The sequence below is a fragment of the Doryrhamphus excisus genome, linkage group LG20 (assembly GCF_037039965.1).
Source record: "Doryrhamphus excisus strain RoL-2023G ecotype Guam linkage group LG20, RoL_Dexc_Guam_v1.1, whole genome shotgun sequence".
NCBI lineage: Eukaryota > Metazoa > Chordata > Actinopteri > Syngnathiformes > Syngnathidae > Doryrhamphus > Doryrhamphus excisus.
The window spans coordinates 958,476-973,441 of record NC_136376.1 but is presented as its reverse complement, the minus strand read 5'-3'; the positions used below and the strand labels follow the sequence as shown (position 1 = coordinate 973,441).

At 44.4% G+C, this 14,966-nt stretch overlaps 1 protein-coding gene across 1 annotated transcript in view; it reads right to left on the bottom strand.

The window, feature by feature from the left end:
• Positions 1 to 14,966, bottom strand: part of zcchc24 (zinc finger, CCHC domain containing 24) — a 31,736-nt gene that overhangs the window by 13,957 nt on the left and 2,813 nt on the right. The window contains exon 2 of the mRNA XM_058058099.2: positions 11,678 to 11,878. Within this exon, the coding sequence (XP_057914082.1) occupies positions 11,678 to 11,878 (201 nt within the window). The remainder of the gene's footprint in view (positions 1 to 11,677; positions 11,879 to 14,966) is intronic.

The window sequence follows — 14,966 nt, the reverse complement described above, 5'->3', positions numbered from 1 at the left end:
GTAACAATCTATGGATTCATTTACAAGTAGTATTTTAGAAAGATATAAGACCATTGTGACAAGACTTTTGTTGTTTGTTAACCGGATTGGACGTTTCTAGATGCATTCAATGAGGCAGATTCTGTGGGAAATGACAGAACTGTCACATTATTTCAATACTTTGGATGGGGAGACTCACATACTCGCTGGAAATCTCAAGTGTTTTCAAGTCATTTCAAGTCAAGTCCCGAGTCATTGATGTCCAAGTCTTTGGTGACATTGTCAAGGCAAGTCCAAGGTCATCAAAATTGTGACTTGAGAGCTTGAGAGTCTGACTCCAATTCAAATGGAGGCCACACCTTGTCCGTACCGTAACGTCTAATCCCGGTTTTCGACAAAAAGTATTGCAAATAATAGCTTTCTGTTTATGTACACTGTCTCAATTATTCTACGGCATAATAAACCATTCCAGTGGCCAAACAAAGCATCCACGCACTGGTGACCCGGTCTCAGTGAGGTTCACTTCCAGTTGGGACACTACAGACAGATTCCACCCACAGACTCCTTTTATCATCTTTATTATTTGTTTGCGCTGTATTTATTCACAGAACCACAAAATACTTGAATGCGTCGCCTTCCTTCCTGTCCACTGATGAGGCGTTTAAGTACACCGCATACTTGTGGTTCATCTGGCCTGTCAGTCATACATCTAAGGTTATCCTTCAATGACCAGTTTTTCATACCCGACTGCTTCGGCTGCTCACTTGCAGTCATGTGATGTCTCTGAACTGCCTTTTATTGTAGCCACCCTAAGGACACCAGTGCAACAATCATGCTGTCCAATCAGCATCTTCAGCTTCTTTAAAATGGAAGCAAAAACAACTGATTATGTTTTTGTTATGTACGTAAGCAAAGCATCCGTGACAGTTTGATGTCCCTGCAGTACGCCACTTCCTGATAACCCCCCCCCCCCCCCCCCCACCCAGGAGACATGTCTCCTTCACTTACTAACCTGTCAGAGTGAGTGTGAGGGCAGAGATAGACTCACAGGGGGGCATTCAAAGCCCCTGACTGCGACTGGAAGGAAGATCAAGGGGTCGCCCTGTAAAAACATTCCCATGCTGCAAGCTCCGCCTACCACCCACCACCACCCCCGAAGCCCTCAAACGCTGCCAGACACTTCCCGGCACTCGGCCTCAGTGGAGCGCTCGAAAGCTGACATGGAAGTGTTAGCACGAGGGCTTCCATCGGGACCAAAACACACAGCATGACAACACGTGCAAGACAGACATGACCGAAATGTTTCCAGCGAGGACCACATCGAGAAAAACGCAAGATTGCAACTTTGCCACTCGGATATTTTCCATGTCAGGAAGTGATACATATTTGAAGAAAAAACTGCATCCTAGCTTTGTGATGTAGGTGAAAAAGCCTGGGATCAGTATCAACTTCACTTTTTACTCATTTATTCTGGTGATTGTTTTTTTTATTTTCTAAATTTCTTTCATTGTAAATAATCTTTGTAAACGTGTTAACATCTTTAGCGTGGTTAGCAAGCGCATCACGTCCACCACAGCTCTCTGTTATGATGGCAGACGGATTTTATTTAGCTTTATTTCTCATAACATTGCAACTCTTAAAAATAACATTTTGTCTTTACTATTTCAAGTAAAATGACATTTATTATTTTCATAATATTATGCTCATTTTTGGGCCCTTTGTATTGACTGGTGGACTCCTATGGAGTTCTTCCAGAATCTGCACCTATTCAGCTGTATTTATATGGATTTTGTGGTCCCCGCGAAAACAGTCTGTTTTAATGTATTGCACCCACGGCCCGCCCCCAGGCACGCCCACGCCACTGTGGTTAGGAGTTGATCATAAATGCTGATGCGGGCTTTCAACATCCATCCGTGTTGGATCCTGAATCCGATCCGGTGGTAGAGGCTGGATGCATGTCTTTCGCTGGTAGGGAATCAGGAACTCTCGTACAAGCCATTGCTAGCAAGTAAACACAGGAGCAGAGTTTGGGGAGGGCAGAGAACTTATCTACCTACAGCCACACCCATATAAGGAAGTCTGCCCCTCTGTGATGTCACAAAGGAACGGTTTTACCCCATCTTTTGAAACCGAGCGTTTTGTGCCATCCCAAACTTTTTTCAGGGCTCACTTCCAAATGCGTAAACTTCATGATCTGAAACTTTGGCATGGTTTAACATCAGAGTAGAACATTCTAACATTCTATTTATCGGTCAGAAAAGTGGAAAAAGCACAATAGGTCCCCTTTAAGAGTTTATGCTCGTAAAATTGTGACTTTTTTCTTCTAATATTTTGACTTTATACTCACAAAATGGGGCTTTTTGTTTTAGTTTTTATATTTTTAGAATGTACTGTGAGCCAATAAAAAAACAACCTCGGGCCGCAAACTCTGATGTAAGGGAGGAACACTTAATCTCCACATCCTTATTCTTTGTGCAGCCGATGTAAAGCATATCCCATGTTGACACAATGTGGAGCGATAAGGATTATCCCGAGCGATCAGCAAAGGGAACATGAAGTCTATCAACTTGTCTCGTTGGCTTTCAGCGTTCCTCACCCGAACCATAATCTGATCTGCATCTTCATGTTACATCATCTAAAGTGCATATCTGATTAATGGCGCGTTTCTCCTCTCAGCACATTTCTTCCCGCTGTTATTGTAATCTCCGTGAAGCGAGGCGGTGCAAATAAATACAGCCGAGCACATCACGTCCTGGAGGCACATTGTAAAGGCTGATTCGGGCTTACCTCTGGTGAGCGCTCACACCCTCGCGGCTTCACATTCTGACCACAACAGTTCTCTAAGCTATGGTTAGCACAGCCCTGATTCCTCGTGGAGGCTGGCGTTCCCGGGTAGGCTGCCAGAGAAGTACTTCAAGACACTTCAAAACCAGGAAAAACAACGTTACCGCACAAGAGGCCGTACAGTTTGTATGTTGGCATACCGTACGGATGAACACACTCTCTAAGGACAGCTTTGTTGTGGTCCTTATTTTTCCCCCATAGAGGAAACATGTACGCACCCCCGAGTTTCAGCGAGGCCCCCGCTGGGGCAACAATGCGAGGCCTGCCTTCCTGACCTCTCCCCCGTCTAGCAGATCCTGCAGATGCACAATGCCTCGCCTTAATTACCAGCCTCCATTCCCGGCGCTACGGCTTAGCCCAATGGCGCCCATTGAGAAGCGCGGCCTCTCCCTAAGGTGCCCATTCAGGCGCAGCACAAAGCCCGCAGTGTCACTCCCTCGTTCCTTGACACCAACATCCAGAATCGGGTGCCAGCGACGGCGGCTTCACAGTGTCTCCCTATGTCCGTCATTGGGATTCGCATCACGCCAGGGCAGAATCTCTGGGCTTCGCACGTGAGCAACACGGACACCGATGAGATCCACGGTCCGCCATTTTTCTGTGTCACCAGCTGATGTTCTTGTCCTGTGTGTTCCATCCTTTTCGCCCAGTCATCCCTTCCCATCATCCGGCACAGTGTGGACGCAATTTTCTTTTTCACCCACCCAAAAAGGCGGCACGGTGGATGAGTGGTTAGCACGCAGACCTCACAGCTAGGAGACCAGGGTTCAATTCCACCCTCGGCCATCTCTGTGTGGAGTTTGCATGTTCTCCCCGTGCATGCGTGGGTTTTCTCCGCGTACTCCGGTTTCCTCCCACATTCCAAAAACATGCTAGGTTAATTGGGCTGTCAAAAGATGTAAAATTTCATCTGATTAATCACAGTTTTTAAATTAACTAATCATGATTAATCACCTTAGTGACTCCAAATTGTCCATAGGTATGAATGTGAGTGTGAATGGTTGTTTGTCTACATGTGCCCTGTGATTGGCTGGCCACCAGTCCAGGGTGGACCCCGCCTCTCGCCCGAAGACAGCTGGGATAGGCTCCAGCACCCCTGCGATCCTTGTGAGGAAAAAGCGGTAGAAAATGAATGAATGAACCCACCTAAAAAAAAAAAGAATAAATCCCAGGACCATTCCCGTGTGGAATCCTTAGTGTGCATACCTATGGTTGCCAGCCCGGGGAGGGGGCGTCTCACAGAGGTGGGGTTGAGTGTCACGGTTATCAAAACAGGAAGTGGTGCGATTGTTGTCTCAGCAAAAACCGTGCGGAAGAATGGGATTTCTGTCCAGAACACAAACCAGCTGGCAGGAAACCACACTTTTTCCCTCCTTATCATTCTTAGGCTTTGATTTCCTTTCATGGGAAGCGTCCTCACACTGCTTTCCTTGGCTCTCTGTCTCCTGACTGGTCTCGGGTCTTCAGAGCGTCCCCTCCCTGTTTGTGTGCGAATCAATCGTACGCCGTGCCGTGACGGCAGGGCGAAACATCCCAGCTGCCCGCCACGGCAAATCAAATAACTGCAGCCATGCAGAAGTGGCCGAGAGGCCGGGAGAGATCACGGCTGTAAAATGCGAAGCTCTCTCATGACAGCCGTGTTGAAAGAGTGTTTATCGACCGCGCTGGCAAAGCCAAGGAGGGCGGGGCCATACGAGACAAGGCGAGAGAAAACAGCTGCTGAACTACAATGTAAATAATTCCACTCCGGGAGGGTGTCGCAGAGGTTTGGAGTTGATGAAATAACGATTACACAAGCCAATCAACTGATGGAGGTTCCTCCACAGGGGGCGGGGGGGCAGCTATTGTCTGTGGCGTTAACACCACATAATCTGCTCAACTTTTGACAGAGCGGTGCTGGCATAACTTTGGAAAGCTATTTCCATCACCTTTCCAAAACAACAGCAGGCGACGGCTTGGGTTTGTTGTGCTGTGAAGACATATGGGACCTTTTTACTACGTTTTCTTTACGTGACAATGCCGTTTGGGACCCTGAAAACACCTAGCATTTCAATGCAGGTCTTCAGAATATACATGGACGAGCAAATTTCTGTTGAAACAACTAAAACAGGACTCGGAACACCAGAAGAATTGATAGCATACATGCTATGTACTCCATATTTACTGGTAAGGCAGTATGATTACTGCAACGCTCGCATGTCAACAGAGTATTTTCCTGCGACAGTTTCAATGTTTAGGATTTTCAACAGTTACTGGTCTAGGCCGTGTCGTTGGATCCAATGCCAATGTTTACCGAGCACACGTTCTAACCCTTGAATATGGCGGATTTGTGTTTTGTTGCACTTAACAGCTTTTAGTTTTGACTTCAGTCGCTCTTCAAGCGTGAGGTACCCCAACAAAAACATCCTCCAGCTGCCGCAACGCAAACCGCTAACGCAAAAGCTGTGATTGGTCGACCTGTAGTGTATGACTTGTTCAGCCCGCCATCACCAACACCTTCCCCTCCCATTTCAAATCTATTGACGGACGATTAGTTCCAGCTACAAAAACACTCCTCTTTGCTCATTGGTTAGCATCATTCGCTCGCAGCGCTAAACAGCCGACCAGAGACTTTGGGGTGGATAACAGTTGACACCCTGGGTGTCCAAAGTGCGGCACAAGCACAATGTTAAAATACATGCAACACAAATAAAAAATAGCGCAGAAGGCATAATGTAAATACTATTTCAATAATGGGAGATGAGTAGTTTTGTTTGTTGATGACACGTATCCATTACTTGAGTATCACACACAGCAATGGCAGCTGATTGATTAGAAATGGCCGGTCTGCAGTTGGCCATAAGATTGGAAATCAGTTATCATGATCATATCAAAATACACGCGGAAAGTAGCATGCGGCAGCATTCCACTAGATTTGATGCTTCTTTGATGTTGCTATTGTTGACTATGAGGTTATGCTATGGATCCTGCAACAATGGACTTCCAAGTGTGTGCTAGCTTACATCTTGCAAGAATTCCTGTCAAACCAAGTCAGTTACTCATGAGGTGGATACTGATTGACCATTCCAACCAAATTGAACCTAGCATTCCCGATCATAATGTCGTTTTCACCATAGCAACTAGGGAAATCGAACACAATGCCATATAAATATAGGCTACTTTTGATATCCTTATACTTTTCTGGTCTTTGCAAGCAGGAATCCTGACATCTTCACTTACAAACGAGTACGTTTAAGGATGATTGGCCCCAAAAGTAGGTCAACTTGTCCCTGCCAGCCTTGCTGGGGATAAATAGCATGCAGTCAAAGACGCACAGGATAATTCTGATCAAAGTCCAAGTAAAAAATGGCTGTTTCCACTAAAAGGCTGCTTATTTTCAACCCAGAAGACACAATCAGAGACAAATAAGAAACTGGCAATATGTATTTAACAAACGACCCCATTTTACCCTTTTACCGCCTACAGCCTTAGTCGGAACAAACAACAAACAATAAAACTGTATTGCACTATTATCCCAGCAGGACCAACACGCTAGTTAAAGGGACTATCAAATGCAAACACTGGAAGATTTAAACGTCTGCTGTGATGGGATGCCATTATGCTGATTGCCACCATTGAAGGAAAAAACACACATTTGGGCAACAAATGACTGAAGTGTGATGTTCCTCTGGTGTGAAGGGCATCACTTGACATCTGGCCCCAGGGAGGGAGATAATGGCCCCCCATTTGCCACAAGACTGCTGACTTTATCACCACTTGAGGTGTCCCGGTCCTTGGCGCGTGGACTCAATCACAACATCCAGACTGAAGGAAGTGTCGTCAATAACTTCCTTCAGAAATACTCACATTCCACCCAAGCCTGACCTCATCGCACATGGAGTTTTATCTCCCAATGCTGTTTTTGGATCAATACACTTTCATTGTGATGCTTTTTAGTCTTTTTTTATTTTTCAGTCCCCATTGTTTATGCTCCAAACAAGCCACTGAATGTTCAAGTCAAGGAAGGCACAAGGATGAATCTGCCACGACCACCAAACAGGTGACAAAAATGCATTTTAATTTGATCTCATTCAGAAGAGAAAACTTAATGACATCTGAAGCACAAAAGTGGAACTCCTTAGCGACACAAAACGAGACATTCAGACTGCTAGCTTGGCTGCTAGCTCCACTTTGTACGAGACGATTGAACATTAAACTGTAATTAATTAATTAATATAGCCATTTTGGTTTTATTTTCTTGTGGGATACGTACATTACGTCCAAGACACATTTGGAATAAAAATGCCTTCAGGAGCTTGCAGCAGGATGATTACAGTGTAGTCGTCTTTTTAAGCCAAGCTCTACCTAGCTTAGCCTGAAGATGCTATCTGGATGCTATCTAGTATTTCAATCCGTCCAGCCAAGTCATTTAGCCTGAAGATAATATCTGGATGCTGTCAAAGTATTTTAGCTTTCTATTATGTAGTACTTTAACCCACAGAAGCTAAATTATTTTAGCCATGAAGAAGCTTTCTAAGTATTTTAGCCTGGCAAAATTATCTATCAAAATAGTTTAGTCTAAAGAAGCTATTTATTGAAGTCTTCTAGAAGTATTTTACCCTGAAGAAGCTATCGAAGTATTTTACCCTGAAGAAAATGTCTATTGACGTATTTTAGCCAATCTAGGTTAGCCATGAACAAGCTATCTTCAGTATATTAGCATTTTAGCCTTAAGAAGTTCTTTAAGAAAGTATTTTAGCTGTTTTAGCTTTCTGCTAAAGTATTTTAGCCCTGTAGAAGCTAGCGCTGGTTTGATACCCCTCTTGATGAAATACTCTTGCCTTTCTAGCCAGACACAAGCAGCCACAAGATGAAAAATCCTCATTCAACAAGCGAACACTTTGGACCGTAGGTGAGTGTTGGGAAAAAACCTGCTAACATTTAGCGACTAAAAGAGTTAGCATCATCTCTGGAGATGAACTGCAGCCCCCCCACAACAACATTTATCTGAATTTGTATCATTGCAAAACATTGAATAAGGTGGCAAATACACCCCCCCCATACTACATATAACCATCTATTCATTTTCCATTTCAACAACAAATCATTCAGTGTGCATCGTTTTAATCAGACAAATCCAAGGGGGGGGGGGGCTGTCAGCAGGGCTTAGCGCAGCCACTTGAAGCAAATCATGAGCGCAAATGGAAGACATCTTGGACGCAAGCCAAGGCGTGGCAGCGGCAGCGAGGGGGCATTCTGCTCATAACTGGGGGAGCGACCTCATTTTCCGAATAAAAGAGGGTTTACATAACACCTCTGTCGCCACGGCGAGGGAGCGCTGGGCTGCCAGCCTGGTGGGCTTTCACTCAACTGATTGTCTCCACTCCTCCTCAAGGCTCGGCCATTAGAATAGGCCGGGAATTCAAGTCATGCAGAAATAGGTTAGAGGTCTGAACTCTTTAATAGCAATATGGAACCCCCAATGCAGTACTTATGATGCAATATTGGCCAAGAATACACTAAACTAGCTCAAAACTTCCCCTACAACTGCCAGGCAACTTCAAAGGAGGTACAGAAGCTTGCGTTAGTAGAGGTCTCAGGGAAGACCCAGGACGAGAAGACCTTGGGATCCTTCCCTCGGGATCCTTCCGAGCTTTATGAAGTACCCGGAGAGAGGGAAGTATGAGCTTCCATGCTTAGGCTTTGGCTTATCCAACACGGATAAGCCAAAGAAGATGGATGGATGGATGTAAATGAAGTAAAACCAACATGGCGGCGGCCTATCGGTATAAAACTGTACAGCAGAGGTACATTGGTACCTCGGTTTTTGTAGGATTTGGTTTTCACAGAAAATGATGCCCCAAAATGTGTGTTTGTTTTTCTCCACGTTTGGGTAATCACCCGGCCAAACATTGTGCCTAACAAGCTAGTCCCTTTGCCCGCATATCATTCCGCGGAATGGAGAATCCCACACTCATATATAAAATATACTCATCACAGCCACACTAGCATACTTTGCTGAAATTCGGGGACTGCTTGTGATGAGATTCCGCCACAATTGAGCGGTCCACTGGAGAAATACTTCCATTAATTTCCACCAGATTCCCTGTTGAACAGATTAGATTCCGTCTTTATTGGCCAATTCCAAGATTGGAAATCATAGGTCCATAGAAGTGATTCGGTTTTCGGACAATTCGGTTCTCAATAGAGCCTTTGGAACAGACTCATTACAAAAGTGTTTAGTCAGAAGATTTCCTTCCTGGGTCAGGCACTTGTACGGAATGACATCCTAATGACAACAAGTTGGGGTCCCATTCCATATGGGTCAAATCCAAGTCCAAGCGTTGCGTGAGGGATCTGCCATCATCGTGTGTGTTATCGGAGGAACCGAGGTGAACTCTCCTTCACCAGGTGATGGGGTAATAGCATAAGTGATGTAGCACCATTGGAAAGTACAGAAGGGGCCAGAGAGAGCGTTAAATAAGCGCTACGCTGATGAAGTGTGGAGGTGCCGAGGGCTTTTGGAGGCTTTTGCAGCATTTTGAATTACTGCTGGCAGTTTTACAAGGGCTGAAACAAAAACCAGAAGGAGTTTTTTTGCATGGGGAGTTTGACCCCGGAATGTTGACATCTTTTGCAAGATCGAGTCCAAGGATTTTGTTCGGGGCTTACTTGGAGCATCATTTTAATGCCTGGTTTGAAGAGGAGTCAATGTGGTTTGGCATCTGGCTAGATAGAGCCATGGAAACGACAACACATGTTTATCACAGCGTGAGCACTTGCTCCAATAATCCAATAATTGCTATCCCGGTCTTTTGATTAAGCAAGGCTCATAGGCAAAACACAGGTGAATGTTGTATGACACTGTCCCGCTCAGACCGCCGTTAGAGTGGTCGATAAATGATCTAATTCCCAAACATCGGACCCGTTGGCTCGGTCCAGCAAGATATTTCATCAGCGCACAGGTCTTTTAGGGACCTCCTGAGACCAGCCATCATATGTCATAAAGCCAGTCAAAGCATTTTAATCTCACATCTGCTCCTCGTTATTGTTCCATGCAAAAGAAATACAGCGCCTTCCTTCACCTCACCCAGGCGGGGGAATGAGGAAGCAAAAGGGAGATAATGATGCAAGCAGGAGTGCGACTGAAAAATAGGGAATCGTACGACACAGCCACATTGAAAAAAATGAAATCATCTGAGAGCTCAAGAATAAAGTCATAAAATTATCAGAATAAAGTCGTAAATTTACAGGAAAAAAGTCACACTGCACAGAACAGGAAGTAATAAAAGAACAACAATGCTAACATGTCTATATTATGTCTGACCTATTTTCTCTTATTATAATAGGAGTGTAAAGGTCACTGTAGGGGTGTTAGTTCATGTCTAGAGGGCTCCAATAATGTTAAAAACATACTTAGAAGGTGGTAAGCTTAGATTTAAATTAAATTAAAGTTAAATTGATTTGCTGTGCAACCAATAAAGCAGAAATACTGCACTCACTCGACGCAAACTGTGTCATGACAGTTGCTAATAGTAGCAGTATAGTTTTAGTTCTAGTTCTAGTTCTAGTTCCGGTATAGTTATAGTTGTTCTATAGTTGTATCATTACAGGTTTCTATGCTTATGCTTGTTACTTAAAGGGACGACTAATTGGATTTTCTTGATTCCTTATTCTTCATTCATTCATTTTCTGTACCGCTTATTCTCACCAGGGTCACGGGGGCGCTGGAGCCTATCCCAGCTGTCTTCAGGCAAGAGGCGGTGTACACCCTGGACTGGTCGCCAGCCAATCACAGGGCACATATAGACAAACAACCATTCACACTCACATTCATACCTATGGACAATTTGGAAAAATGTTTTTGGGATGTGGGAGGAAACCGGAGTACCCGGAGAAAACCCACACATGCACGGGGAGAACATCAGTACGAGGTACATTATTTAAAAAAAAAAGAAAAAAAATGTAACTGTATTATGGAAAGCAGGAAGTGAACAAATGTAACAGTTAGTGATTGTAAAAGTACCAGATGGAGGGGTAGGATTTAATAAGCTTTACTTCTTCCTACTCCTTTTGGACATGTGGAACTGGGAACTGATTATGGGATGCACTCAATTGGAATCTGATGCATGTTCAAATGAAATTAAACCATTACCATTACCATTACCGTTACCATTACCGTTACCATTACCATTACCATTACCATTACCATTACCATTACCATTACCGTTACCATTACCATTACCGTTACCATTACCATTACCATTACCATTACCATTACCATTACCATTACCATTACCGTTACCAACATGCAAACTCCACACAGAGATCTTCTTCTTATTTAGATATATGTTTGGATAATTAACGATCATATTGCAATATTTCATAGATGAGTGTTGATGCTAAGTCCTGTTTGGCGTCATGACAACAGCTCGGGCCAACAGCCCGCACAAAAACCGAGTGAATCACGAAGGAAATGTCAAACGCGATAAAAAAATCAATTTGTCTGACGCAGAATCGCCAGCTGTTTCAGTTTCATAAGCGTCAAATGATGAGTCAACACAAGGATACACAACTTGACCCTTGAACTAGCCTGACTTGTTTATTACGATGCTAACGGCGGTTCATCCCGAGAGGCCAGATGAACGCCACGGCAGTTAAGAGGCAGGCGAGCGCACAAGTCCACCAACGCTTACACCAATGCTTGCGCACATGACTTGCCGAGACAGAGGCCAGCCTGTTTTACAAGTAGGTCACAGCAGAGACGGGGATGGAGAGAGCGAGCCAGAGATCCACATTCATATGAAGCCAATTCAAAAGATAATTCAATCTCACGTCGTCTGTCTGCTGGTCACGTGACCGCAAGGCGTCCTACCTGAGGGCAGTCTTTGATGTAATGGCCCTTGTTGAAGCACAGGTGGCACAGGTAATTGGGCGGCGGTCTCTTGTTGGGCTTTCTTGGTTCCGATGACAGGGAAAGGTCTGAGAAGTGGTCCGTCAGGGAGTTGAGTCCGTCCACGATGTTATTGAGGGAGCCATAGGGCGATACATTCTTATATAGGTTGTTGTTTAAGGCCTGCGGAACCAGACAGATGGATGAGGTTAGCATCTTATAGATCTTATAGATAGCGATAAAAACCGTATCTGGAAAGTCGTAAACACATTTTCTACGCTTTATCAACAAAAAGATCCCATTTATTAACACGGAATCCTACATGGCAGAAATTAATTTAGCACAGTTGGGTGTGGAACCAATTCACTGCTATAAACGAGGATCAACTTTATTTAGACTGACCACAAAATGGAATTACTTCTGGGAGTCAACAATTTATCTGGGGAATGTGGACTGGGTGAGTCCTGCCGGTCAAAGTATCCCCATACGTTGACTTGTCTGCATGTCACTTCTGGTCACATGATGTCGTTATTTTTGGACAGTAGTGGTTAGCTTGTCTACACGGCTACTACTAAGATTACTCTGGAAGCCATTTTCCCAAAAATACCATTTCAGGGCACCCCGTGCGAATGAACGGTTGAAACGATATTTCACCGTTTTGACCTGAAAATGTTCCATCGAGTATGCAGAGTATTGTCCTGCTCACCTTCTTATTTTATCTACAGTTTGCTGTCCGATCAGACAGAATAACGATGTCCCTTAAAGACGTGACATGGGCTGTAGAACGTCACGTAAAGTCACTTATATCGTAAATCCCAGTTTGTGAGGGTTCGCCATTTCTGAAGCGAGTTGAGGTTCGTCACTGCCTCCAGTTTAGATCACAACTGTCCGAAAACCAGACACCAGTTGCGTAGGTCCGACTTACCAAGGGTTAAAGTGATCCGCAGTTTCAGTGAAAACAGATCGGAGGGTTCTAGCCTGAAAGCACCCTAAGTTGTTAGGGACAGCCGAGTGTGAAACGCCCCAAAGAAAAGCCTGACGTCATGAGATGTTATACAAGCCTTAACATCCTCGGTGCCTCGTCGATGCATACGTGATTGCAGTACGTACCACATCACATGAAAAAATGCATTTCTCCTTTGCACGTTTTAAGATTCTGCCTTTAATCAGCAATTTCCTTTGTATGTCTTCTCTCCAATTTCAGCTGGACAAAAGCAAAAAAAACACACAAAGCCTCCAGATCTTTTCTTCTCATTAAATTCAGAACATCTGGCGAGAGGCCCAGCTGTGCTCATGAGCTGGAAAAGTACTAAGCTGGTCGGCGAAGAAAGGACACGGACTTTACAGAGGATGACTCATTGTAAACAAGATGGAACGCATGTTCCCTTTGGCCAGCCTGCGGAACATCAGCAACGTCACCGTGCGCTGCCAGCCGGTAAACAAGCGCTGGTGAGCGTGGCGTCGGCACAATGCAGCAAAGCGACAAACCCAGCTGCAACGCTGGAAATGCAATGTGAATGTTAATATCACGCCCGCGGAGCTCCACTTCCCTTCGCTTCCTCTCGTCTCAAAGACTTTTGGATCATGTGAGCCTCACTCTTTGTCGTTTGTCCTCCGGTTGCCTCTTGTTGCTTCTTAACTTCTGACCCACAAAGAACAAAGAATTTCATCCAGACTTCACTAATGTGTCCTCTTACCTCGTATGACTGCAGATTGCTGCAGGTGCTTTGTTCCCGACCTTGATACTTTACTAAGGTCACACACCTGTCTAATCATTGGCCTTACTTTTCATTGTCCTATTAGGTTCGAGACTCAAGACGGGCGATTCCAATGTAAGATGAGGTAAGGTCCTGAATGGTTTCATCCAAATCTTCATTCTCGTAATTTCTTTCACCAGTTTTCTTCTTTCTTCTGAGACATCCCAAACAGTCCAGTTACGGTCAATTCAATGGCAAAGTCCAAGTCTGAAGCAAGTCTTGAGCCATTTGGTCCAAGTCCCAAGCACGTCTTATGTCAAGATACAAGTACTTTGGATCCAGTAAGTCGTAAGTCATTTAAGAAAGGAAGAAAAGAATCAGGAAGTCTTCGCCCCCATTGAGTTGTCTTGGTTTCAGGCGGTTGTTCATTTAGCCAAATTATAGCGAGACAAGTTTAAGACAAAATGTGATTAGAACAAAATGACATTAAACGTATCTAATATTTGAATGAAATGACAAAACTCATCTCATACTTGGACTAAATGACAAGCATCCTGTTTGAGACATGGACTGAATGACGTACTAAATGCAAAGCGTCCTTGTCGAGACAAAATGACGTAAAACTCGTCCAATACTTGGACAAAATGGCAAGGCTACCGTTTGAGACTTGGACCATATGTCTCCCTCGAAAATTGACCCAAAATGCTTCGGACTGAGATGTGGACAAAATGATGTACAATGGAATCTAAACCTGGCAGAACACCTGCACTAAATAACCTAAAACTGTCCAATACTTGGACTCAATGGCAAGACCTGGACTAACTGACCTTTGACTTGTAGACTCAATGACACTTGACAAAAAGACATAAAACTGATACTGCAGTCGGACCTGGTCTTATGGAATCCTATTTCTCAGAAAAGGCTAACCACCTGTCATTACATGAGTTAATCCTTTAACTGCAGTAATGACAAATACTTGCAAGAGTACTTTAAAGCCAAAGCCCCAGTGAGTGAGGTTGATGGGATCCACAGATAAGAAATCCATCCTCATCACGGAGGCTCAAGCATTTTTTGGTGGGATCCATCCCCGGCGTCTGGGAAATAATCTTGTATTTAATGTTGCATAGCACAGAAACCTAAAACTTGGCAACCCGGCGGCGTCCCTGCGCCAAATCTTTATACCTGCAGGCTGTTTGCCGCGGACTCTCTAACCAGCTCCAGCTTTGAGACCATGTTCATTTATTACATGTTGTCATCGTAAATCAAGCATCGCGCTGCTGTCCGTTCTCAGGTTTTCCATCTGCCGTGCCTTTGGGCCCTGGGTAGTACTCTGTTATGCCTTACCACACACACACACACACACACACACACTTGTTTGTGTACTGTACTTAGTGTGGTTGTTGTAGAGCTACTTTTATAAACAAGGAGCTTGATTCACATCTGCTGAAGGTGGGGTGACATTGTTCATCTCTTTATTACATGAGTCAGCATTCATGCGTATGTCAGCCAATAGCGGCAACAAAAGTGAAGTGAGCATTTGTTTGGCCCAAATTTAGGATGGTGGGGGTCACACA